The sequence below is a fragment of the Sceloporus occidentalis genome, unplaced genomic scaffold (assembly GCF_023333645.1).
Source record: "Sceloporus occidentalis isolate IW3139 unplaced genomic scaffold, rSceOcc1.0.p SCAF_34, whole genome shotgun sequence".
NCBI lineage: Eukaryota > Metazoa > Chordata > Lepidosauria > Squamata > Phrynosomatidae > Sceloporus > Sceloporus occidentalis.
The window spans coordinates 3461669-3489578 of record NW_028317014.1 but is presented as its reverse complement, the minus strand read 5'-3'; the positions used below and the strand labels follow the sequence as shown (position 1 = coordinate 3489578).

The 27910-nt window shown below is 41.6% G+C and overlaps 1 protein-coding gene across 1 annotated transcript; it reads left to right on the top strand.

Moving 5' to 3' along the window:
- Window positions 1-1473: 1473 nt before the first annotated feature.
- On the top strand, window positions 1474-27910 carry LOC149298140 (transmembrane protein 255A-like). Its single transcript, XM_089487630.1, has 9 exons — window positions 1474-1567; window positions 7215-7357; window positions 15839-15901; window positions 22828-22917; window positions 23291-23356; window positions 23452-23537; window positions 24567-24726; window positions 25704-25847; window positions 27755-27910. Exons 1-9 carry the CDS (start codon window positions 1474-1476, stop codon window positions 27908-27910), a joined length of 1002 nt encoding a protein of 333 aa, XP_089343756.1.

The window sequence follows — 27910 nt, the reverse complement described above, 5'->3', positions numbered from 1 at the left end:
TTGCTGTGACTCTTAGGGCCGTAGACCACTGTGACCACGCATACCCACCAGACATGGTGCTTTCCAAAAGGAAGAGTAACATCAGGAGAGGAAAGAGGTATCTGGGTCCCAAGAAGCAGATGAGGTCCGACTGAAGGGATAGTTGGTAGGTATGGAATTGAGACCTTCAGGCAGTATCCCAAAACACCAGCTCATTGCCCACAGTTTCTCATACATAGGGTCTCTTGGGACCCGGGTTACCGAGTCAGTATGTTATAACGCGGTGTGCCGTGATCTTGGGCGATAGCAAGAGTATAAAAAACTTCTGCTGCGAAGGAAGCCGCTGCTACTATATCTGGTTACACGAGATGTTATCTCGGCCCTTCCGTACATACCTACCAAACCTTCGCACGATACGCGCCAACAGTGACACCGTGCAGCGCGATGCTGCCCGTCAGACCGGGAGCTGTCACTGCGCATGCGCACTGTGGTAACACACAAGCCCGCTGTCATGATGGCCAGCGCTAATGTAGGATTATGCACGGGGAGGATGCTGGTGTCGTGAAGCAGGTGCCTCCCGCTGCTTGCTGTATGGATGCTATGAGCTCCCAGACGCCCCGCCGCTCTTTTGCGTCTTCGAGAGGCTTTTCTTTTTCTATTTGTATTTTTTGGCTACCAAGTATCCGGGCGCTGACCCTCGCAGCATGCTGACTCAGCAGCGGTCCCAACGCACTGACATGCAAGCTGCAGATTCAACGGGTGAGTGAAGCGTCCTAGCGGGTGTCACACACCGTACACCGTACCAGGAGCGAGCTTTCGGCACTTGAGAGGTTAATCAAACCTGCATTACATTTCCTTTGCGTCATCTAGCTGCGATGTGACGTCAATGGCACCTTCAGCTCTTGCCTGAACTGCTTATTTATTAAGCAGGGTGCCTGTTCTACACTCAGGGCACTGGCGCTGGCGCTGCATTTACTTGCCTGCAAGGCTTTCACTCAGGCATATTGTAGGAAGACACTCCTTCACTAGAAGCCCCAGAATAGGTGACACAACCTGTGCTTGCAACTAGTGGAGTGTTTACTTTACAAGCAGTGTCTGCGTGTAATCAATGATTCAGTAAAATGGCCAAGTAAAGAAGCTGCCTTGTTTATAATGTCTGATGCTGCCTAGGAAGAGTAGAAAAGGGGATTTTAATTCAGATAACTTCATTTTGTTTAAAAATATGAAATTTACCAAATACTGAGAAATTCTATTCTTTCTACTCAAAAATCCTGTTTATATACATAACGTTGACATAAATGTATATGGTTGTCCATTCATTTAACCCAGTAAAAAGCATCGATGATTGGGTGTATTTAACATACTCAATCAGTGATGGGTCTGTGCTCCATTGTAGTGAGGGCCACTCACTTGAAGTCCAGTTCTCCAGTAACCTGATAAGGAAGGATCATGTGACTGGAGACACTCAATGGATTCTTGACATGCAGCCTTTATATGACTCAGAAACCTTTTAGCTCGCTTATTTTTAAAAACGGGATCCATGGAGTCTATATTCCTTCACATCCCACCGGATTATCAATAAGTCTAGGTGGAAGTATTAATGTACGTTTGAAAATTTATTTCTGATAGGATTACCTGGAAACTTTCTAGATGTGCTAGCTCTGATATTTTAAAATATGATTTTACGGTCACCTTTAAGTGTTTGTACATATTGATCTAATATTGGTCCTTACGATTATTCTTGGAATATTATTCTTAAAAGGGTCACGTGTACAGTACTGTGCAAAAGGCTCAGGAAGGTGGGAAAAAATGCTGTAAAGTAAGAATTCCTTCAAAAATAGACTTTTTATTTTTATCATTTAATAAAATGCAAAGTGAGTGAACAGAAGAAAAATCTAAATCAAATCAATATTTGATGTGACCACAGTGTGCCTTCAAAACAACATCAATTCTAGGTACACTTGTACAAAGTCATGAATTTAGTCATACCTGGGAACATTCCGGGGTTGACCTGAAGATCTCCGGGTGAAGCAGCGCTTCTCTGGGTTAAAACCCGAATCCTCCAGGTCGCGGGAGCGGGGTCTTGACACCCCTCTCCCCGCCCATTTCCCCTTTCAGTGGGGGTATTTCCAGCGATGCCAGCAGGAACGCCCCTAACATGAATGGGCCCACCCATTGACGTCATAGAGACAGCCCCTGACATCAGCAGGACCGCCTGCTGACATCAGTGGGCAGTCCTGGCCGCGTCCCCCAAAGGTAGGCTCTGGTTAGCTCAGAAGTTTTCAGGTATGAATATATGAATGTATGAATATAGTTAGGCGTGTGATTAAACAATTATAGCAAACTGGTGCTAATGATCATTAGTTTAATATGTAGGTTGAAACAGTTCTGTAGGAGGAATAAAACCCGGTGAGGGCTGGAGAGAGGTGCAAGAATGAATGTTTGCTGTCAACAGTGATGCATGGTGGAGGTTCCTTGCAAGGTTGGGGGGCATTTGTGCAAATGGAGTTGGGCATTTGGTCCAAATTAATGGCCTCCTCAATGGTGAGAGATACAGGCAGATGCTTATCCATCATGCAATACCATCAGGGAGGCATCTGATTGATTCCAAATTTATACTGCGGTAAATGACCCCCAAACATACAACCATTAGTCATTAAGAACCATCTTCAGTGTAAAGAAGAATAAGGAGTCCCAGAAGTGATGGTATCTCTCACAGAGCCCTGATCTCAACCTCATCGAGTCTCTGTGGGATTTCACAGTACTGTATTTGGTGTTTATCTTAGATCTTCTGAAATGACATAGACAGTTAGCCTCACCTTGTATTTGTGTATTCTGAACATGCCCTTGTGTCTGTATTAGACTGACGATACTTGTTTGTGTTTTGGCTACACTGGGCGTACAATGATTTAAGGAACCCCCATCTGCTTTTGTGATGTATGTTATTACGAGGTTGCTTATATCCTCATTTATATCCTTGTTTAATGTCCAGTGTCATCATTATTCACATTATTACATACGGCACTGTTCAGATCTTCATTCCACCTAGCGTAGCAGTGTAAATGGTAAGCTGATGCACTGTTGAAGCCCATTATAATCATCCGTTTTGAAGAGACGAAGAGCAGACTTTATTTGATCATAATAATCAAGGGTATAAATCTGTAGCACGCCGTCTCTCAAGGAGGACGAGCACCAGAAAATCGTTCTCCAAAGACCCCAAACACCCAGAGTAATATTACGTTTTGCATGTTGTCATTTATGGCCGGCCACGCTGCAGGCGTTTATACACATATATGTACAGCTCACCCTTTTGTCTACACACATATACAGAAACTGTATGTATAAAACAGTCTGTTGCTGCTGCATGTCCCCTGATGCAAGGTTCACAGTGCTTTTGCATATGGCCAGCACAGCGTCCGTGTTGACTTCCCAGCGGCGTGTATCAGAGACTCTGCTCGAGGCTTCAGACACATGCTGCAACTCAATATGTGTTCCCGGCATCCGTGTTGGGAAGTATTCCAAAGCAGCTGAGAATCTCAAAATGACATGTTTGTGTACCTACCTGGAACATAACGACCACTCCTTCTATTCTAGCATCATTTACGTTATCGTTTAAATATTAAACCATTGCACTGGCAGTTAATGGAACATACCCAGCAATTGCTATTTTTAAATAAAGGACTAATGAGGTGCTAAATAAGAGATAAGTAGTAATGTTATATAATAGTTTAATGTTTCAGAATGTTTTTTTAAGCAAACATTATTGTATCTCATATAATATACAGGATGTATACCGTATTGGCTCGATTATAGGCCGCACCCTAAAAGTTTGGTGCTATTTGAAAGAAAAAAATATTTTTTAAGAAAAAATACACATTAGTGCAGGGGTGTCCAAGTTTTTTCTGCAGTGGGCCACTTCATCAGAATTGGCCTTTAATAAAATATGCAGATTAAAATAAAGTAAATGACACAAAACCTTTACCCTAACTGATTTCTGGGCCTACAAAGTGTTGTGACTACAAATTCAGGATACTTAAAAATGAAATAGTTCTATTTATTCTAGGGATGCACCAAAATGAAACTTCTGGACCAAAACATTCACTTAGCCAAAACCGAAAATGACCCCCCACCTTTAAAAATAATAATAAAAACTCAAATTTTTTATAAAAGTAGGTAACACACCACAAATGGACAAAAAAAATTAGCAAATGACTTGGCATGATAGGAGTGTGATTGTTAACAGCAATCACACTCCTATCATACCCAGGCAACGAGTAAATGCTGGTACCTAGGCATGATGGGACTGTGCTTGCTGTGATTGCTGTTAGCAATCACACTCCTATCATGCCAAGTTAGCCAGTACATGCTGGTACAGGGTGGCTGTAAGTGATGTGCAGACCCCATACTGCTGGCAGCATCAATACGCAAGGGGGCAGCTAGCTAGGTTTCAGCATGTACTGGCTGACTTGGCATGATAGGAGTGTGATTGCTAACAGCAATCACAGTCACATCATGCCTAGGTTCCAGCACTTACACATCCATGCTATCACACACACACAAATTCATTCATTCACAGATTCATTCCCTCAATCAGGCAAACTCATTCAAACACCCTCCCCCCACCCCCTTACCTGCACTACAGCCCTCTCAATGCCGATCACAGACTTCAGCAGGGGGCGCGGCCTCCCTCTGCGTTCTCTGGTACTGCACAGAGGAAGCAGGGCTGGAGCAGAGTCATGTGATGTCACGTGAACTCTGATGGGTTCTGCTTCCTCTTTGCAGTACAAAAGACCCTCCCACTGGTAAGTAGCAGGGCTCTTGTTGTAGCAGGGCTCGAGGTGCGGCCCGCGTAAGATCGGTTGCCCTGGCTGCCGATCTTACGCGTGCCGCATCTCGAGGCCGCATGTTGGACGCCCCTGTATTAGTGGAATGGTAAAACAGTATTTTACCTAATAAGCAGGAATACATGTATTTAAAAAATTTTGGTATCTATTATGCAGTTAGTGAACATAGGTTATATACAGACAGAAAATCAATAGCCATTTTAAGGTCCCCCTTAATTCATAATGCATCTCACGTATAGATATTCCCCTCTGATATGCCACTCTGCCCCCCCAGATATGCCACTCCCCCCTCAGACTTACCAATACACCCCCAAACTCCCTTGTGTCTAGTGGGGCCGGCCGGTGGATGTCTGCGCAAAGACAACCTCCACTGCCGGCACTTCTGCCGGGGCTTCTATGACGGAGAAGCACCAGGGAAGTGCCTGCAGCAGAGGTTGTCTACGCGCATCGCGCAGACGTCCATGGCTGCCGGAGAGGAGGATCCAGGTACCCTGCAGCAGTGCGGGGGTTCTGGATCCTAAACCCTGCAGCTGCTTGCCCAAAGCAGGGCTTAATGAAAAAAACAAACAAACACCTGCCCGGCACCCGAAACTGCATGTCCCGGGCGTCGGGCAACACGAATTGCGCATCCCTGCGCTAAACCCCGATTATAGGCCGCACTCCCACTTTAAAGACTTAAAGTGGGGGGAAAAAAGTGCGGCCTATATTCGGGCGAATACGGTATATATATATATATATATATATATATGGGCTGAATATTGTGTTGTGATTGTTATGGGTGTCTCCAGTTACTTAAGTATATCCTTGCAATGTGGAAAGTTCACCAGGTAAATTCAGCAGGGTGCATTGGCTAGAAAATTTGCCACATAGTGTAATATACTGTACAATAAGGCAACCTATCTGGTTTTCCATTAGCAAGCATTCAGTTCAACAAGTAAAGAGAGGGATTCAGTGCAGGGCTATTGGAGAGAAGGGGTTGGCATATTAATTTGGTTAATAAGCACAATAGATATTTTGGCTGCCAGATTCCGCACCTACTGTGGACTCAGCTGCTAAATCCAGCTCGCTACTAGTGAGTTGGATAAATACCTTGACAATAAGCTCAGCTGTTGTAATATGTTGTAAATTGAAATGTCTTTAATGAATGGCATACATAGCTGATTATGTCAGTAATAGGATGAACGCGTTTACAGAATGTAAAAACAATCCACAATGCACAGAGATGACTAGGTTCATTGATTGCCTCAATGCTACTTGTGGGATAAGTGGTTATTATGAAGCAGAATACAGCATTATTAAAGGATAAGAGTAAATTTAGTTTTTCCAGTTGAGAAATTGTACAAGTTCAGCCAAAAGAAAAAAAAAAAGCCAATAACACTTAGAGTGGCATTCAACCCCTATACAGTATAAGTTACTTTACGGTTAAACATCACATCCCTGGTCGCCATATCAAAAGAGACAGACCAAAAAGAGAAAAACTATGGTAGCTGCACATACTAGGAACCAAAGAAAACCTAAAACAACGAAACCCCAAAAAAAGCCAAAAATAAACCAACCCCCCCCTCCAAATATTGCCCTCATATCATTAAGTAATAGATCATTCAGATCTCCTCACTGCCCCAGCATCCGCCATAAGAAAAAGGGATCCGAAAGAAGGGTAGAATGAGAAAACCGTGTCACCAGAGAGAAATGGCCACCACTGACCCATTTCACAGAAACCAGTCCATACTTTCATGGAGGCTTAAAGGACAGGCTTAAATACCGTATATTTTTCATGATCTCAAATGAATGGCCAACATTTTAACCCCCCGATATCACTGCGCATTATTAAGGGCCCTAAATAATGGTGTCAAACTTCTTGGGTCATCTCACTCATTGAACCATTTTTGCAGTAGATGCCCACAAATACAATTATCCATTCATAATGCATAGTGAGATCAGAGAATTGAGTTGTTCCGCACTCCTACAAAATCTAATTTTTTGTGAATATATTACATAGATCTTTTAACATAATGGACAAAAAAATTATTTGCTTCTTCTATCTCATAAAGGTTTAAGGTGTGTGCTGTTAACTGGTTGTTATCCAAACCAAAGTGTGTTGTTGAATTCCTGGTCTTAATGCTACTAAATACAAATCTTTCACCATTTGCAGAATGTCCATTGTTAAAGGCTGCCAACAGGCCTGGATTTCAGGATATATCCCGTTGAGACTGGGTCAAAATTATTGAAATTGATTAATTCACCTCTTTGCAAGCCGGACCAGCCTGAAATTTGGGTCTTTTGCAACTCTTGAGCCTAGGAGATTGTCACCTTAGCCACAAACATCAGGGGATCTGATTGCTTGTATCTCCATGCAAGTAATTTTTTTAATTTTTTTTTATTTTGTTGCAGGCTCGTTTAATAAAAGAAGAAGAAATTCTATTTTTGTTACTGTGACTCTTCTCATTGTGTCCATATTAATTTTTACTGTGGGTCTTGCTGCTACAACCAGAACAGAAAATGTGACGGTGGGAGGATACTATCCAGGGGTCATTGTAAGTCTGAATATCACGTATATTATAAAATATCATGTAATATCATCTATATTACTGTAAGCAGAGATGTTTTATATCTTTTTTTGTTATTATCTCACTATTTTCTATTTGGACAAACATTTTTGTTTGGTTTGTTCACACCGCACTCCTGTTTTTGCCTGCAAACAAAACTGATGACATGGCCCTATTTTTCTCGACGGGATGAGAGGTTAAATACATTACACTTCTATAGCAATATCTCTACAAAAGTAAATGCAAGTATTTGAGGAGCCTTTAAAACTCATTAAAACCTGTTTAAATATTTAGAGACAATTGTTTTGGTTCATATCCAATCCGTTCAGTTATGAGTATTGTGAGTATTCATTCATACCTTACGACCAGAAAAAAGAAATACTCCTATTGTTGTTCTAATGGCTGTCGGATATAAGCCATCATAGCGGTAAGTGCTTTAGTAGGACATGTGTGTGTGGTATTAAAATGCGCATGGTAAATTTTGGGAGTTTTTTGCACTCGCTGAACATTGCTAAAGATTACTCTGTCCCTTCGAAAGGTGCAGTGAAGTTGGAACTGGAATTCTTCTACAACATTCTTACTCTCCTACCAGGGGCGTAACTAGACGCCTCAGGGCCCGGGTGCGAGAATCTGTTAAGGGCCCCCCCACCCCCTCACCCCCCCCAAAAAACATGATTTTTACCCAACAATTATTTTTCAACTAATTCAACAAATTCAATTTACATATTGAATCATATCTGTAAAAAAATCAAAGAAAAAGGGGCGCATGTACAAAGGGCATAATCCAGGGGTGTCCAAGTTTTTTCTGCAGTGGGCCACTTCATCAGAATTGTATACGTGCGCGGGCCGCACTCATTTTTCACTGTGACAAAAAATATGGCCTTTAATAAAATATGCAGATTAAAATAAAGTAAATAACACAAAACCTTTACTCTTCCTCTCACTGATTTCTGGGCCTTGAAAGTTTTGCGACTACAAATTCAGGATTCCCTAGATTTATTCTAGGGATGAACTAAAAAGAAAATTCTGGACCAAAACATTCAGGGTTCACTTAACCAAAACTGAAAATGACCCCCACCTTTAAAAATAATAATAAAAACTCACATGTTTAATAAAAGTAGGTAACACACAATTGGACAAAATTAGCAATATGACTTGGCATGATAGGAGTGTGATTGCTAACAGCAATCACACTCCTATCATACCCAGGCAACCAGTAAATGCTGGTACCTAGGCATGATGGGACTGTGCTCGCTGTGATTGCTGTTAGCAATCACACTCCTATCATGCCAAGTCAGCCAGTAAATGCTGGTACAGGGTGGCTGTAAGTGATGTGCAGACCCCATACTGCTGGCAGCATCACTACACAAGGGGGGCAGCTAGCTAGGTTTCAGCATGTACTGGCTGACTTGGCATGATAGGAGTGTGATTGCTAACAGTAGTCACAGTCCCATCATGCCTAGGTTCCAGCACTTACACATCCATCCAGTAAATGCTGGAACCTAGGCATGATGGGACTCTGATTGCTATTAGCAATCACACTCCTATCATGCCAAGTCAGCCAGTACATGCTGGTACAGGATGGCTGTAAGTGATGTGCAGACCCCATACTGCTGGCAGCATCAATACACAAGGGGGGCAGCTAGCCAGGTTTCAGCATGTACTGGCTGACTTGGCATGATAGGAGTGTGATTGCTAACAGCAATCACAGTCCCATCATGCCTAGGTTCCAGCACTTACACATCCATCCAGTAAATGCTGGAACCTAGGCATTATGGGACTGTGATTGCTGTTAGCAATCACACTCCTATCATGCCAAGTCAGCCAGTACATGCTGGTACAGGGTGGCTGTAAGTGCAGACCCCATACTGCTGGCAGCATCACTACACAAGGGGGGCAGCTGGCCAGGTTTCAGCATGTACTGGCTGACTTGGCATGACAGGAGTGTGATTGCTAACAGCAATCACAGTCCCATCATGCCTAGGTTCCAGCACTTACACATCCATGCTATCACACACACACATACACACACACACTCATTTATTCATATAATCATTAATTCACAGATTCATTCCCTCAATCACACACACTCATTCAAACACCCTCCCCACCCCCTTACCTGCACTGCATCTCCCTTCGATGCCGCTCACAGACTTCAGCAGGGGGCGCGGCCTCCCTCTGCCTTCTCTGCTAAAGCACAGAGGAAGTAGGATGTCACGTGAACTCCGCTTCCTCTGTGCTGTCCAGAAGACCCTCCCACAAGTAAGTAGCAGGGCTTGAGGTGCGGCTCGTGTAAGATCGGTTGCCCTGGCTGCCGATCTTACGCGGGCCGCACCTCGAGGTCTCGCGGGCCGCATTTGGCCCGCGGGCCGCATGTTGGACGCCCCTGCCTTATTAAAAAAAACCAAAACAAAACGTAAAAGATTTCGGGCGGCCCCTTGGCTTGGGCCCCCCTGCCGCCGGGGCCCGGTCGCAGTCGCGACCCCTGCGACCCCGGTAGATCCGCCACTGTCTCCTACCAACTGCTACTTTACCTAATAAACTCCTAAGACGTGCTTGATTATGTATGAAATCACATTTCCCCTGCATATGAAGACTACTTGTATGTTAATGTCTGAGTAAACGTCAAAACTCTGGCTGGGCCAATTTTTAAAGCCATAGTCAAGATGCATCACCCAACTTCTACTGAGCAGGGGCGTAACTAGAAGCCTCAGGGCCCCGGTGCGAGAATCTGTTAAGGGCCCCCCCACCCCCAACCCATTTACCCCCTTCTCAGGCTATCTAACCTCTCCCTCTCCCCCTTTCTCATTATCTACCCTCTCCCTACCCCCCCTTCTCACTATCTACCCTCTCCCTACCCCCCCTTCTCAGGCTATCTACCCTCTCCCTCTCCCCCCTTCTCACTATCTACCCTCTCCCTACCCCCCCTTCTCATTATCTACCCTCTCCCTACACCCCTTTGTAGGTCACTTACCGGCCTCTGTCTCGCAGCTCTGCCGCGGTGCGCACGGCTTCACTGCTGAGCGCCGGCATATGACGTCATATGCCGGCGCTCAGCGTGAAGCGCCGGCACCCGAGACAGACGCCTCACGTTCCCACCACTGCAGTCAGGGGAGGGCTGGCAGCCTAAGGCCTGGGGGGCAAGTCTAGTCAAGTGGCCCGTTGCGCCACCGAATCAGCACACCATCCATGCCCATCTTTTCCTGATTTTCTAACGCATATTGATGTAATGTGATGGGACTGGGAGTAAAAAAAATATGTTTAACCCCTTGATGACAATTGCCGGTCCGGGCACGTCACGGAAATTCATGTCGATAACGACAAATGACGTGCCAGGACCGGCACGTCATTAAACGGGTGCAGAAAGCGATCTATTTTCGCTTTCTGCACCGAAACGGCGTTGCTGTAATGCCTCGACCTCGAGGCATTCAGCAACGCCATTATCGGCACAAAGGGGCCATCTCTGGCCCCTCCCCGGGGCGTCAACGCCCGTTTTAAAAGCGTTTAGGAGGCGATCAACGATCGCCTCCTAAACTTAAATGGTGTCGCTGGAATGCCTCGATCAGGAGGCATCCAGCGACACCAAACACTTACCTTTGGATGGGCTGTGACCGCTCCGGAGAGCGGCCACAGCCGCAGCTGCCGGTGATCTTCGCCATCTGCAAGATGGCGGCGGTCCGGGAAAATTCAATAAAGAAACAATAAAGTCTAAAAAGTTCGCTAGACGGTCTCCAGACCCTCTAGAGAACTCTGGCTCCACTTGCAGGTTGAATATAGGTACTGCATTCAACCATGCAAGTCAATGGAGCTCAGCTTTCTAATCACAGTGTGATTAGAAAAAATAAATTAAAAATAAAATTAATAATAATTAGAAAAAAAATAGTAAAAAAACAGTAAAATGTAAAAATAATTTCCCACTGATGTCACTATCAGGGGAACCTTCAAGTTAAAAAAAAATGTTAAAAAAATAAAAAAAAAAGGCAAAAAAAAAAAAATATATATAAAAAATATATTTTTGTGAGCAAGTCCTAAAATTAGCATGTTAGCTTAAAACAATTCTCGCATGGAAAGAGTTAAAATACTGGCATATTAAATGCCCATGGGGTGTCTACTTTTAAAAAATGTATGATTTGATGGGGTAAATTGAATTGGCCGGGTTCAACAAGGTCCCAATTAACACGGGGGGAAGGATGGCCACACATCTAATTTCCAATTAGAAAAATGCACACGTACCAAATGTGGCCTTTTAGTTCCCCCCAAAAATGACAAACCCATGCATGTGGGGTATCACTGTACTCAGGAGATGTTGCTGAACACATATTGGGGTGTCGTGTGACAGCGGCATATACCAGGAGCTGTAAATTCATACATAAAGTAGGTGTGTGTGGGAAAAATACACACACAAAAATACTACTGCAAACTTTAAAAAAATGCTGGTGGTAAAATGTGTGCATGCAAAGAGTTAAAATACCAGCATTTAAAATACCCTGGGGTGTCTAGTTTTCAAAAATATATGGTTTTGTTGGGCATACTGAAATGGCCCGGCTCAAAGATGTACCAAATAGGGCACGGGCAGTGGATCCCCAAATGCCAAAGTTCAACATTGAAAAATGTGCATGCCCCAAATGTGGCTCTTTTGCCCCCGAACAGCCAGGCAAAATCATTCATGTGGGGTATCACTGCGCTCAGGAGATGTTGCTGAACACATATTGGGGTGTTTTGTGATAGTGACATATACGAGAACTTTTTAATTCATACCTGAAGTAAAATGTGTGTGACAAAACAAATGGAAAAAAATGACTATCACAAAGTTTGACAAAGACTGGTGGTAGATATGGTGCATGGAAAGAGTTAAAATACTAGCATTTGAAATACCCTGGGGTGTCTAGTTTTCAAAAATATATAGCTTTATTGGGCACACTGAAATGGCCCGGCTCAAAGATGTACCAAATAGGGCATGGGCAGTGGATCCCCAAATGCCAAAGTGCAACATTGAAAAATGTGCATGCCCCAAATGTGGCCCTTTTGCCCCCAAACAGCCAGGCAAAATCATTCATGTGAGGTATCGCTGTACTCAGGAGATGTTGCTAAACACATATTGGGGTGTTTTTTGATAGTGACATATACCAGAACCTGTTTATTTATACCTAAAGTAAAATGTGTGTGAAAAAACAAATGCAAAAAAATTACTACCATAAAGTTTGACAAAGGCTGATGGTAGAATAAGTGCTTGGAAAGGGTTAAAATACCAGCATTTGGAATACCCTGGGCTGTCTAGTTTTCAAAAATATATGACTTGATGGGGTAAATTGCATTGGCCGGCTTCAAAGATACCCGAAATGGCACATGGGGGGAAGAATTACCAGATTTGGAAAAAATGGCTTTGAAATAGCAAAACGGTACCTGTACTTATTGCTCCATAACGTGCAGAAAAAAGCAAAAAAACATAAAAACATTGGGTATTTCTAAACTCAGGACAAATAGTAGAATCTATTTAGCAGGTTTTTTTATTACCTTTTATAGATGAGTAAAAGATTTTTCAACTAAAAGTTAGAAACAGTCATTTTTTTCTAAATTTTTCACCATATTTTATACTTTTTTTAATAGTAAATAATACGATACAATCAAAACATCATCTATAGAAAGCCCTTCTTGTCCTGAAAAAAACAATATCTAATGTGTGTGGGTTCAGTAATTGGGAAAGAAGAAAATTACAGCTAAACACGAGCAGCGCAGAAATGTTAAAACGGCCATTGTCACGAAGGGTACAAAAAGTAAAATCAGCCTTTGTCACGAAGGGGTTAATACATTAAAAAACAGCTAATCTTTGTAAAAAAATAAAATTTTAATATGGAAAAATTGGACCCTAGGCATTTCCTTGGGTCCCTGCCTGTAATCATCCCCAGAGTCCCTTTGTCCCTCATTCACTAAGCCACACCTCTGTTTTACTTACTCCCTGTAGTTCAGGTATAGATCAAATAAACAACACATGTAAACAGCACGTGCATGTATAGATCAAATGAATTAGAAATACAAACCCTGTATTTGCAGGTATACATAAATAATGTATGGAAACATAGCACAGCAGATACAGATCAACAGAATAACACACAAACCCAGTTTTGCGGGTACAGATCAACTGGAAATCACATAACAACTAAGCATTAAAGGTATAGATAAAACCCCCTAAATTACAGGCATAGATCACAGGATGCACACCCCCAATTCCAGCCCTGGTGTCCACACTGCCCACATAGAACCCGACCAGCACCAAGATAACATTAACAAATTACAGTCCAGAGTGAGACAACTTTGTCTCCAAACAGCCCAGCGTGAGCCAATTTTTTCCCCAAACAGCCCACCCTGACACCAGTACAAGCTCTGCAACACCGACACCCAAACACACACACCAGGACAGGCTCTGTGACACTGACACCCACATCCAAAATGCTTTCCACACTGGTTTGCTGTTTGTTTGTTTTCCCCCCTTGTGTATTGATGCCCCAGCCACCCCCCCTTTGGTTTTAATGTATCCCCCCCCACACCCTTGTGTATTGCCCCATGTGGATTTGTGCCCCCAGCCAGCCCCCTTTGTACATTATGCCCCTTGTGTTTTTCCCCAAACAATTCAACCTTACTTTCATCCGCCCAAAAAAACTTTTTCCCAGCAAAATTGTGGTGTTTCAAGGTGCTCTTTGGCAAACTTCAGGCTCGCAGCAATGTTTTTGTTTGGAGGGCAGGGGCTTCCTCTGTGCTGTCCTGCCATGGACTCCATGCCTAGTCAATGTTTTGTGTATGGTAGACTCATGAACAGAGATGTTAACCAGTTCCAATGATTCCTTCAAGCTTTGACTCTTACTTTAGGGTTTACCTCCTTGAGCATTCTGTGTTGTGCCCTTGGAGTCATCTTGGGCACCCACTCCTAGGGACATTAGCCACAATACTAAATTGTTTACATTCATGAATAATTTGTCTAACTGTGGACTGAAAAATATGTAAACTTTGAAGTTTACTTTCTAACCCATTCCAGCTTTATGCAAATCAACAAATCAACAGTTCAAATTTCTTGCCACTGTATACATCTAAAAAATATTTTATCACACTTTTTATGAACCTGCCATTTTTCTCTTCCTTGTGAGTTTTGGTGCATCTACAAAATTACATTTGGAATATGTAAAAGTCAATATTTTATTTTTAACAATGGTTATTTGTTCTCAGAAATATACTTTTGTTACTGCTGGCAGTTCACCAAAGAATCAGCGGCATGAAATTGTTTATAAAAGTGATCCTGGCGTTACAGTTTATTCTTATCGCTATTGATAAGAACCATATAGAAAACACAAAAAAAATCAGCTGCCAACAATAATAGATCAACATCATGTGATATTTCATGAAAATGTTTTAGATACGGAACTGTTCTCATTCGGCCTATTGTATGATTTTGTTGAAGCTTTTACAAATTCTTAGCTTACTTCTTGCTGGCGCTCAGTCCAATTTCACTGGCTGACGTTGCAATACAGATACAGACTTGCTTAATAGAATCGAATTGTTATTATTATTGCATGATCTCTTTAGAATGCTGGAATAGGGATGTCAAAACAATATTAACAGAGGGAAGAGATTCTGATTAATAGAGGCGACACTTTCAAAGGGAAATCAAGAAATATAAAAACCAAACCCCATGTTTTATGGGTCTACAGGGAAGTTAACACATCCAACAGTGAATGTTAGAGATAAGCTGTACGAATAGAATAGAATATAGCAAAGATATGTCAAATATAAGAGGGTAAGCATGTTCGTTAAATGTCTATTGTTTATTTAGTATTCTATAATAAGCATTTTTTGCTCAAACACTAACACCTCTTGCAAGTGTGTAATTTACTTGGAAAGCTATCATTTTTTTATTGTTATAAGATCACTGTAAATGTATATAATCCATTTTGTTATGACATCACTGGTGAAATGCCCGGGCGTCTCAACCTTACTCGACATGCTAACATATCTCCTATGATGATCTGTCTTTGATATAGGAGCTGAATCTGCTTACTAGTTAGCATACCTGGGAACTTCTTCACTCCGGCTACCAGGAGCCTTCCCATGCAGGACGCGGCCAGGGCTGTACACTGATGTCGGGGGGGGCGATCCCGCTGACGTCGGGGGAGTTCCCGCTGATGTCAGCAGGAGACACCCCCATTTAAAGGGCAAATGGGCGGGGAGGGGGGCGTGTCAAGGCCCTGCTCCCTCGACCCGGAGGATTCGGGTGTTGACCCGGAGAAGCGGTGAGAGACCCGGAGAGCGTTCCCAGGTATGCCAATTAGCTAGACTGCTGTAGGCAACATTTTATTTTAATTAGGAGATCTGTTTTTAATAATATTTTATTTTGTTGGTAAAATTAAATTTTATTTAAAATGATACCATAAAATGCATATAAAATATATATTTCAGATGACACTATCTGTCTTTTTTTAGCTTGGGTTTGGGTCTATTCTTGGAATAATTGGATCCAATTTAATAGAAAACAAGAGGCAGATGGTAAGTGAACTAGATACTCTACTTTTTTCTTTGACTGTTTACACCTATATAAAGCTAAATAGCGTAAAACAATCTACATTAAAAATATATATTTTTTCTTTTTAGTACATGTGTGCATAATAAGTATATATAATAGGCGGTACTGTAAAATCATGGGTGCACTATATATATGTATAATATCGCTAAACTCGCCAGAGTATTTTGCTTGAAACGTCACCATATGTAATTTTGCAAAATGTGAGTACAGGGATTTATTTATTTATTTGGTAGAGCCACCTTATAATATAAGCCTGAATATAAGACTAACCTATAAGAAAAAAAGTTTAAATTCACATGTAAACTCTTTTTTAATATTTAATAAAAACTATGAAGGCATAGTTGTTTTATTTCCTTTTATTTGCCAACCTGCCCCCCAGTTATGCACATGTGCCCCCAGGCTTGCCACTCTGCCCCCTGATATGCCTTATACCCCCTATATGTCACGCTGCCTCCCTGATAGGCCACTTTGCCCGCCTATATGTCACTCTGCCCCCCCGATACGCCTTATACCCCCTATATGCCACTGCCCCCAGATATGCCTTATAACCCCCTATTTGCCACTCTGCCTCCCTGATATGCCTTATACCCCCTATTTACCACTCTGCCCCCAGATATGCATTATTCCCCCCTATTTGCCGATCTGCCCCCTAATATGCCTTATACCCCTATATGCCCCTCCGACTTACCGATGCAACCCCTTCCCCGTGGTCCAGGCTCCTTGGTGTCGAGTGGGGGAAGCAGGTGGACGCCTGCGCAATGCGCACCAACAACCTCCGCTGCTACCCGGAGCGTCCGCTGGGGCTACTATGACTGAGCACTGGAAGGTCGCGTCACGCCTGTGCTCTGTCATAGGAGCCCCAGAGGAAGTTACGGCAGCAGCGGAGGTTGTCTGCGTGCATCACACAGACGTCCACCTGCTGCCAGAGGAGGATCCAGGTCCTATGCAGCGCTGCGGGGGGATCTGGATCTTAGTCTTTTGTGTCATACCTCTATTTGAGGTCTGATTATAAGACGACATTGAATATTGGGGTATTTTTCAGAGCATTTGCTCTGAAAAAAAATCTTGTCTTATAATCGAGCAAATATAGCATAAATGTTATTCTAAACAAGTAAGTTTGCAGACAGAAGGTGTTTTCTGGCTGACATCACTCAACTTCTCTGTACGAATCTTAACGATAAGTAATTTTATTTTGAGGTTAGTCTCATTAAATGTTGATGCTGTTTCTTTTCTTATTTACATTTCTTTTGGAAGATAGTTCTAAACAAAATTTCACTTGACTAATATTATGCATTGGCTATCTATAGTGAAGGTACATATGAAGATAACCCGACTCCAGCAGTAAGGGAAAAGAGGTACATTACTGAACATGAGATAAGTGGCATGAAGAGTAATAGTCGTGGTGTGGGTACAGGTTAAGTCACACCATTAGTGTAGTCTGTACCAGGCATATATAAGAAAAATTATTTAAATGTTAGGAGTGGTATCTATGTAGGAGAGGATGACCTGCCACAAGCTTTAGAGCAATTTTATCTTTATGACCAGGAAAAGTTCACTCTTTTGGAGTGGATGGAGGTGGTCAAGTGTAGAATCACCAAGAGCAAATGTAAATGCATTTTGTGTGAATAACCTGGTAATCTGGCCATATATCATGACAACTGAGGATCTTGATGAAGCCTGATTGGAATTAGTGCTGCTTGTGTGGATCCTGTCCCGCAGTCTTTTAGAAGATACATGTTTTGATGATTGTGGTTTTGATATTTTAATACTAGCAGTTAACTTAGATTTGTTGGGGGTTGTTAATCATGTAGTGGAAATAAGTTATGACAGTTAAAACGTTCAAGTGTGCCACTTTATTCAGTTCTCAGTAATGTATCCACTATTATGAAATCTTCGTTGATGCTCTTATATATATATATATATATATATATATATATATATATATATAATTACATGTCCTGGTGTCATTGCAAGAGTATGCAGATTGTCAGCAGCTCGGATGACTTAAGGCACAATAACCACTAGAGGGCAATATCTCCAGCTTTGTTCACACATCCGAAAACACATTCTATGCATTGCTGTGTACTTATAGAATGGAGTCTATACGTGTATATATATTATGCGCAAATTAATGCTCCAAATCATCCATCGTCAACTGATGCAGTGGCAGTCAGGTTGCTGAAACATGGCCTGGGCTTTATCTTGTCAGGTAAGGTCTTTGATATATCTCAGCACTGATGGATGGTCTTCCCAATCAAAATGGTGCAGAATTGGTGAAACCAACCTGTTTTGGTCAGCCTTAAAACAGATACATCACTTGCAGTTCCACAAACTAAATAAAACATTGAGGTAGTGCTTGTAGATTAAAAAGTAGTACAGTATATAGAGTAAGTGTTGGAAACCCACTTTATATGTATACCATGGGAACAACCAACTTAACTTTCTGTTCTGTGCTGTGCATGATTATTCTTGCTTATGAAGTAATTGCACGCCATTTTTAATGGAGTAGTTTGATTGGTCTAGATAGCCTTTTAAGGGTGAGGAAGGAGATAATACATATAAGTATGCTTATGAAGGGTCAACCACAGTGAGTCTGCTGCAGGAAGATCTAGTAGTGATTTATACATTATATAGGGCCTGCTCAGCCCCTTTTGCTGAGGAAACATACCAGCGTTGACCCTTCATAATGAATAATGATGCAAGGGAGTTGAAACTCAAATGCAATCCCTCCTGCTAACTAGCCCATGAGTGAATTGACCCCATTGTGTTTTTTTGTTTTCATATTAAATTTTTTGTACATAGTACCAACCTAGTAAGAATAAAGAGCCATATCTTTTCAGATGGAATCATACTTTCACATAGTCTAAAGGTTATTTTTTATATATCAGTTATGCCAAATAGTTCTAGAGTAGACCCACCTGTGAGCTTGGTCTATTTAGTGATATTGATCTTTAATCCTCTTCGTTAACAGAGTTATGTATGACTCCATATGAAGACGCATTTATGGAGAACTTTCTTTCTAAGAATTCTGCAGTAACACTCAAACTTTTTTCCATCTAGTAATGTACGTATAAATCAGCAGTACATCGTGTGAATTCTTTTTATTGATATAACACTAATAAGAATGTGTACAACTGCTTCTAGGTGATATACATGGAAATACTAGAAGGCATTTGGAAGAGAACCTACTCAAAAATGTATCATTTCAAGGTGGTTTGCTGGTGTAGAGTGTGGTCTAGTGTATACATTGTCTGCTCCCAGTGCCAGTCTGTACTACTTCTGATGATCATGAGTTACTACAAGTGATTCAACTGGGGGTGGACCAGGAATGAAAACAAGGCCTGGAAATAATTGAATATCATACCTATTTTGCAGTCTACCATTTTTGGGCACAACACATATTTGTCCACACACTCGTCAACACAAATTTTGCAGTGACTAACAATGCCAGAAACACTGAAACTGTTGACAGGTTTTGCTTCTTTTATCCCTTCTCTTCTTTTCTTGTTTGATCCTATTTTCTGTCCCTTTTCTCTTATCTTTCCTCATTTCCCTGTTATTTTTTCTTTCCCCTTTTCCATTAACTCCATCCTTCCTCTCTTTTCTATCCTCTCTCTCTTTGCACTTTCAATCCTCTCTTCATTTCCCTCTTTTCTCTCCTGGCACTTTTCGCTTTTATTATTTCCTCTGATCGCCTTTTTCTTTTGCCCCTCTTGGCATTTTTTCTATTTTGTATTTACCGGTGAGGGGAACGATGGACGCAGACAACCCCCGCTGCAGCAGAAGCTGTCTACGCGAATCGCGTAGATGTCTACACTCTGCCCCGGCTACACACCGGGAGTCAGAAGCACCGGTAAGTTGGGGCGGGGCAAGAGGATCCAGGTCCCCTGCAGTGCTGCGGGGGAATCTGGATCTTAGTCTCATAGCCAGACCTATTTGAGGTCTGATTATAAGACGACCCAGATTATAAAACGAGGGGCATTTTTCAGAGCATTTGCTCTTGAAAAAACCTTGTCTTATAATCGAGCAAATATGGTGTTTGGGTTTCATGTAATGGACACAAAATTTGTGAAGTGAAATGAAAAACTTTTTTTTAACAAAATTCTAAAAAATACAAAACGGAAAAGCGTTGAGTGAATATGTATTCTTCCCCCTTGCTATGAAGCCCCGGAATAAGATCTGGTGCAACCAATTACCTTCAGAAGTCACATAATTAGTTAAATAAAGTCCACCTGTGTGCAAAAACGTCTCCCATGATCTCGGTATATATAGACCTGTTCTGAAAAGCCCCAGAGTCTGCACTGAGCAAGTAGCACCGCCAAGCAAGCAGCACCATGAAGACCAAGAAGCTCTCAAAACAGGTCAGGGTGTTGTGGAGAAGTAAAGATCAGGGTTAAGTTATAAAAAATATCCGAATCTTTGGGCATCCAATGGAGCACCATTAAACCCATTATTAAGGAATGGAAAAAATATGGCACCACAACAACAGTCACGGGCCAGGCATGGAGGACATCAATCAGAAAGGCAACAAAGAGACCAAAGATAACTGAAGAAGCTGCAAAGCTCCACAGTTGAGGTTGAATTATCTGTTCATAGGACCACCTTAAGCCGTACACTCCACAGAGCTGGGGTTTACGGAAGTGTGGCCAGAAAAAAGCCATTGCTTAAAGAAAAAAAATAAGGCATGTGGGAGACTCCCTAAACATATGGGAGATGGTATCCTGGTCAGATGAGACTAAAATTTTGCTTTTTGGCCATCAAGGATAACACTCATCACTCCAGGAACACCATTTTTCATCAGCAGGGACTGGGAAACTGGTCAGGATTGAAAGAATGATGGATGCTGCTAAATACGGGGTAATTCTGGAGGGAACCCTGTTTCAGTCTTCCAGAGATTTGAGGTTGGGACAGAGGTTCACCTTCCAGCAGCACAATGGCCCTAAGCATACTGCTAAAGCTATACTCGAGGGGAAACATTTAAATGTCTTGGAATGTCATTGTCAAAGCCTAGACCCCAATCCAATTGAGACTCTGTGATATGTCTGAAAGATCACTGTACACCAGGGGAACTCATCCAACTTGAAAGAGCTGGAGAAGTTTTGCCTTGAAGAATGGGCAAAAATCCCAATGACTAGATGTGCCAAGCTTATGGGACATACCCCAAGAGACTTGCAGCGGTAATTCCTGCAAAAGGGGGCTCTACAAAGTATTGACTTGGGGGGGGGGGAATTGTTATGCACGCTCAAGTTTTCTGTTTTCAAAGTTTCAAAGTGGTCAGCATCTTGTGTAAATCAAATGATACAAACCCCAAACAAATCCATTTTTATTCCAGGTTGTAATGCAACAAAGTAGGAAACATGCCAAGGGGGTGAATACTTTTGCAAGGCACTCTACTCACCTAAACCAAACATTTTAACTATAATAATTAATAGAAATGTCCCTTGTAGTCAGAGAGAGCACCTTATAATGTCAAGGTGATGTAACTGGGTCCATATATCTAATTTAATTGCAATTTTGTATTTATGTATTAATATCTTTTTTTTTTTGGAAGTGGGAGAAACTCAGCTTCTCCTTATTTTCACTTTGATCCGCTGTTCTCGGTGGTGTTTCCAGCAGTGTCAGCACTGATATCATTGGAAGAGAACACCGGAACAGGAGTTTGGGCATTTAAGCCTGGGGTAATTGTAGCTGTCTTTCACACTTGATACCCCAGGCTGTCATTAGACAGCATGTTCTCCCTTATCCTAGCAGGGAAATGTCCCAGCAGGTGCAAAATACATACTCTTACATCCTAGTGGTCGTTTGTAGTACAGTAGTATATGCTAATGTATAGAGTTATTAGAAACCACATAAATGTAAAAGGAAAAATATTAATAGTTATGCTACATTCACAAAACCATAAGCAGCTTTAAAATACCAACATTTCTACTTCTACAAGAAGAGGAAAGAAAACACCTACATCTAATGCATTTCCGAGAGCCTAGTCACAAAAATATTTCCAAACCAAATAGTACATACTCAATTATACATGTGTCAGTATACACACATCGTAGATCACTTTCTAAGCTTTTTTTAATGAAATGACGTGCCAGGCACGTCATTGGTCGTCATTTTACCGTTTTTGTGTGACGTGCCTGACCTGTCAATAGATGTTAAGGGGTTAAGAGATCTATAGTTAAGGGTCAGGAGTTTAAGTCTGATTCTGGAAGGTATGGTAAGCCAGAAGAGGGACTGTCACAGTGTGCAGATGAAGAGTGGATAAGCAAATTAGTAAAGCAGAGGTATTAAGAATGGATTGGAGAGGTGAAGGGCAAGCGAGGGGTAGGACAGCTAGGAGGGAGTTGGAGCATCAGGTGCAAGCAAAAGAAAAATGTTGCGGGTCAAGACAGAATGGTTTTGGAAATATTGAGCTTTAGACAGTGAGAAGCCATCCAGGATACAATTTCCGAGAGACAGTTAGTGAGGTGAGGTATTAGAGAGGGCATGAGGTCTGGTAAGGAAAGGTAGATTAGTGTGTTATACGCATAGAGGTGAAACTGGAATCCAAGAGAAGGGATTGGTTTTCCCAGAGGAAACGTCACCTCGGTGTTGTGTTCTAATTAACCAGCATGTATGACTCTCCTGGCCTGTTCATGTAGCACTTGGTGACCGGTTCTCCACCGTTCTGGCATTAAGTCTGCTCGGTGTAGTAGACTTGACAGTACCTGATGGGATTTGTATTATGTTAAAACTCACTGTTTGTCATAAAAGGTTACATATGTTACTATGTGTGATATGTAAACTGATTCCTTATCAATTACATACTCTTTTCCGCTCCCTATTGTAACCAAGATATACTTTTAAACATATGATATTTCTTAGTAACCTAGGTGTCCTTTTTTATCCTCAGCTTGTTGCATCCATTGTTTTTATCAGTTTTGGGGTGGTTGCGGCTTTTTGTTGTGCAATAGTGGATGGTGTTTTTGCTGCCAGGCATTTGGTAAGTATGAAAAAAAACCCTTAATGAAAAGTGCACCAGCAGTCTTTGTATTCCATGCCCCAAGCAACCAGGGGCCAAATGAATTCAGTCATAAAGGCGACACGTTTAATAATCTTTCCTAGGTTTTTTTAACATAAAACCTTGTATAATACCTGATCACGCCTAAATACCTAATGTCTTATTTCTATAATCCTTATGCCCCTTTTTTCTGAGTCCCGCTAAACATCCAGATGCACTAAGCTCCCCCGTGTCCCTGGCATGGAGATAACCCTGAGATTTGAGTAAATGGCAAATCAAGCCAATTACACTTGTTTAAGTAGCTGTGAGTTTGTTTCTTATTGAGATAAATTTATGTTTTTGTTTTTTTATCAAGGATCTTAGACCGCTTTATGCAGGAAAATGCCGGTATTTTACAAATACACACGAGGACACAACAGAGGTGAGAATGAGGATGTTCTATTGTAACCGTTGATCATCTAGCGCTGTTTTTTTCCCCCAGATATTGACTTTTTCTTGTGTACATCTTTCTTGCAGGTGGCGTGCCAGTTGCCTGTCCGTGGTTGTTTGCTGAAGATAAAGAACAACACATGTTACTGCTGTGACCTATATAACTGTGGAAGGTGAGCGACTGCGCAAGCACTGTTTTATGGCCAAAGGGAAGCCTACTACTGAGAATAACATAGTGACAAAATGATTATTTATTGATTTATATAACTCCATCATATTCCGTAGTGCTATACTATAGTTTATAACAAACATGCCAAAAGAGGAGAACGGGTGGGCTTAATGCTGTCCATGTTTTGCAATAAAGGGCCTGTTCTCACTGCTCAGATCACAATACGAGCGCATACTCATACAGAAACATTTTAATAAGCTTGCCCTGTTGCTATGCTGACAGAGCCTCTCAATCTATTGAACTGCTTTGTGTCACATGACTAAAAGCTAGCATTAGGTATTCCCTGAAAAAAGCACAAACATGGCAAAATTTGATGGGTTCAGGTTTTAACAATTGGCGAAACAGCAAACCAAGTGTTTAAAAAATAAATATACACAATTTTTTTATATTTTATTACATGTATCTCCACTTACATTTTGAGATACAGTATATCATCAGTTGGCTTAACTATCTTGTAACATACATTGTGTATACTAATCCATATGCATATTATTTAGGCCTAACGATCAACTGAAGTGTATTGTAGGAAAAGCAGTAAATTGTTAGGTACTGATGTAATGCTAATCATTACTTTAGAACCGTTGGATAAAATGAACAAAACTTTTTTTTAGACTAGTCATAGATATTATTTTACTCATTTATGTGACACTTAATTATTGGAACGATATACATCACATCCCTTAATATTGTCAAAGCTTTTACTATGACAATCCAGGTATGGTACCTTTTGCTGACATTTGAACCCTAGACTGTCTCATGCCAAGGCCAGGATGCCAGTGGGTTCATTACTGAACCCGGCATCTGATGGAATGCATTTGTCAACATGTGCCCTGAACATGTCACGCTAACTTATCTGGATTTAAGAGCCTACCGAGACAGAACAGCATTTCACATTAACATAGTGCTAAGAACTGCCTCTTTATAGTAGCCGCAATAAATGGCTTGCATTATGTGCTTCTTGTTACAATTTCAGGATTGGGGTTTCTGGTCTGTATTACGAATATATTGATGTAAGAAGCTGCCAAGATGTTGTACATCTCTATCACTTGCTTTGGTCTGTAACTATACTGAACATAGTGGGTCTGTTCCTGGGAATCATTACTGCTGCTGTACTAGGAGGATTTAAGGACATGGTGAGATACATGGCTTGTCTATTTCATGAGACCATTAGTTTTTTGTTTTTTTTTAGAGAATATTAGAAACTACATGCAGACATTTAACTATATAAAATGTGATTTGTCATTTTACTTAATTCAAATATAAGAACGTAATGTTAAATAGATAACAAACCATAGCATAAATGTAATTACTGCAGAGGATAATTTGAATACAATGCCACTAGATGACCGGACTTGACCAGACACATGCCCTAACAAGCGAACACTCAAAAAACATGAAAGGGCATGAGACTTGAATTTTTTGCGACATGCATGTTCAATATATATATATGTAACTTGCAAAATCACAATCCTCTGCTACATTTAAGAACTGATCAGAAAAATAAAAAATGAGTCCCCAAGACCAAGGGTGGGGGTGCAATGATTGCCACCACATTTGTTAATTACTAATCATAGCCTCCTGCTTAATAGGGGGTACTAGGGGGGCAGTATGGACTCTTCCCAAACCTCTGCATTTAAACAGATGTTGCGTACATTTTTTATATAATTGAAATTAGCGGTAATGCAAGACCCGCCAGAATAAAACATATTAAATTTCCCCTGGACTGACCATCACACTGGGCAATCCCGCAACCACTTATGAGACCTATATAATTATGTACACAGTTGAATGCTACACTTCTGCATCCAGTAAAGTTTGCAGATATAAAAGTGTAGCGGGTGCAGGCCATTTTCATTCCCAGCTGGTCTTCAGTCTCAACATGTTGCACAGTCAATTGGCTTTGCCTTTTTGCCTTGATGGTCTATTAGGTTGTTTCGCAGAATATTGTGTGGTTGCAATTATGAAACACTGCTCAATTAGTGGAAAGAGGGACATTTTTATTTATTTACTTTTTAAATGTCCATGCCTCAATTATTGAACTTCTTAGGATTGCTCTTTTGCCATAAGTTGGTCATTTTCTCCTAAACGACAACCGGGTTTGTGTTTACAGAATCCAAGTATCCCTGCAATTAGCTGCATTGCGGAGACACCACGACCTAGAGTCCAATACAGCACAAGACCACCAGTGCCCTCTTATAATACTTACTCCCACAGCACGCCCCACTTACCACCTTACACTGCCTATGACTTACAGGTATGTTAACATAAAAGAATATGTTAATGTATCAGCATTTTAACAAACATTTACACATCTTGATATTTCATTTTACTTATTTGGGACTAAACATAATTCATTGTTTCCGTGTAGAGCCATTCTGTAAACTGTAATATAATACGTAATGTTCAAAATCTTAAAAAAACAAAACAAAACATGGATAACATTTAGAAATCTGGCTTTATCTGTTTTATGTATTATAATGTTTTCTAATATAATTTCTCAAAGTAGCCTAAGAGCCGTAAATTTTCATATGGCAGGGATCTTTTAAGCCAGCTTGTGTATCTAGGCTCTAGGAGTTTTTATAAATAGGGCTACATTGGCCAAGGTATTCATGGTACCGTGTTGCAACATTACCGGTTTAAATTGTAATATACCGTATTTGCTCGATTATAAGACGAGGTTTTTTTCAGAGGAAATGCTCTGAAAAATACCCCTCGTCTTATAATCGGGGTCGTCTTATAATCAGACCTCAAATAGGTCTGACTATGAGACGACTAAGATCCAGATCCCCCGCAGCTGCAGGGGACCTGGATCCTCCTGTCTCCCCCCCCTGCCCGCCCCACTTACCGGTACTTCTGAGTCCCCGGTGTGTAGCTGGGGCAGCGTGTAGATATCTACGCGATTCGCGTAGACAACTTCCGCTGCAGCAAGAAGGAGGTGCGGCTAGCAGTGGGGGCTGTCTGCGTCCATCGCGCAGACCTTTCCCGGCTGTCAGAGATCAGAGTTCCCCGCACCGGTGCTACACACTGCCCCGGCTACAGGGAAGTCAGAAGCACCGGTAAGTTTGGGGGGGGCGGGGGAGTGTTAAATGGGGGGCATAAGGCATTTCTGGAGGCAGAGTGCTCTGTGAAATGCCTTTTAACCCCCTTAATGCCACTCTGCCTCCAGAAATGCCATATGGCATATAGGGGTATAAGGCATTTCTGGAGGCAGAGTGGCACATAGGGGGTCAAAAGGCATATCATGGGGCACAGTGGCATATAGGGTTAAAAGGCATATCATGGGGCACAGTGGCATATCATGGGGCACAGTGGGTATAAGGCATTTCTGGGGCAGATGTGCATAACTGGGGGGCAGATTGGAAAATAGAAGGAAATAAAACCAAAATATTTTTCTCAATCATAGCTTTTATTACAAAAAAAAAGTGTAGATGAATTAACATTTACTGGTAAAACTTTTTTCCTATAGGGTCGTCTTACATTCAGGCTTTTTCTTTTTTTCCTAAATTAATATTCAGATTTGGGGGGTCGTCTTATAATCAGGGTCGTCTTATAATCGAGCAAATACGGTAACTGTTAGAAGAAATAGTTATACAAGTAGCTAAATAACCCTACTAATGGGAACTAATATACAGTAAATAAAAATACATTCTATGTGTATATATGCGTGTGTGCACATAGTGGTTTTCCCTAGTTAATGTCTTATTTAATCGCTAATCATTAATTTTTACACATCATGTACCACCTCGACAATAAAGCTTCCAAGCTATACAGTCAGAAAGTATTAAATCATGCGTTGGTTCTTGTGTTCCCCTGTAATTGTTGTAGTGTGACAATTTACCCGCATACATTATATAACGAGTATAACCTTTTAGTCCTCCGAGCAAAAATAATATTTCTTCCTTAAAGGGACGTATTAAGTTTTGCCCCGCGTTAAATAAGTCCAGCAACTGCTGTTTCTCATTTTATTTCCGCCTTGCTCAGCAGAAAGCCCTGCTAGAGGAGCAGATTTTTCACAAGCTCCAGCTGGCTGCTTCATTGTTGGCGGCTCTCCCAGCATGCATCCTAACAACGCTCCAACAGTAAAATAGGAAATAATTGCGGAAAGTCATATAGACGGAAAAGATTCAAGACAGAGGACTTAGAAAGATTTTTCTTTTGCAGCATTCCAGTGTGCTTCCAGTCTCTACACCCTCCGGCTTGTCAGAGGACCCAAATTCACAGTCCGGATCCAGCTTCATGTGGCCATCATGCGCACCCCCTCATTATTCTCCACCATACTTCCCACCGGATGAAAAGCCGCCACCATACACACCATGA

Excerpts from the sequence above, each read along its gene's own strand:
- LOC149298140 (XM_089487630.1), top strand. The coding sequence starts at position 1,474 with ATGACTCAGAAACCTTTTAGCTCGCTTATTTTTAAAAACGGGATCCAT. Across the intron at positions 1,568-7,214 it reads CGGATTATCAATAAGTCTAG|GCTCGTTTAATAAAAGAAGA; the intron begins GTGGAAGTATTA and ends ATTTTGTTGCAG. Across the intron at positions 7,358-15,838 it reads GATACTATCCAGGGGTCATT|CTTGGGTTTGGGTCTATTCT; the intron begins GTAAGTCTGAAT and ends GTCTTTTTTTAG.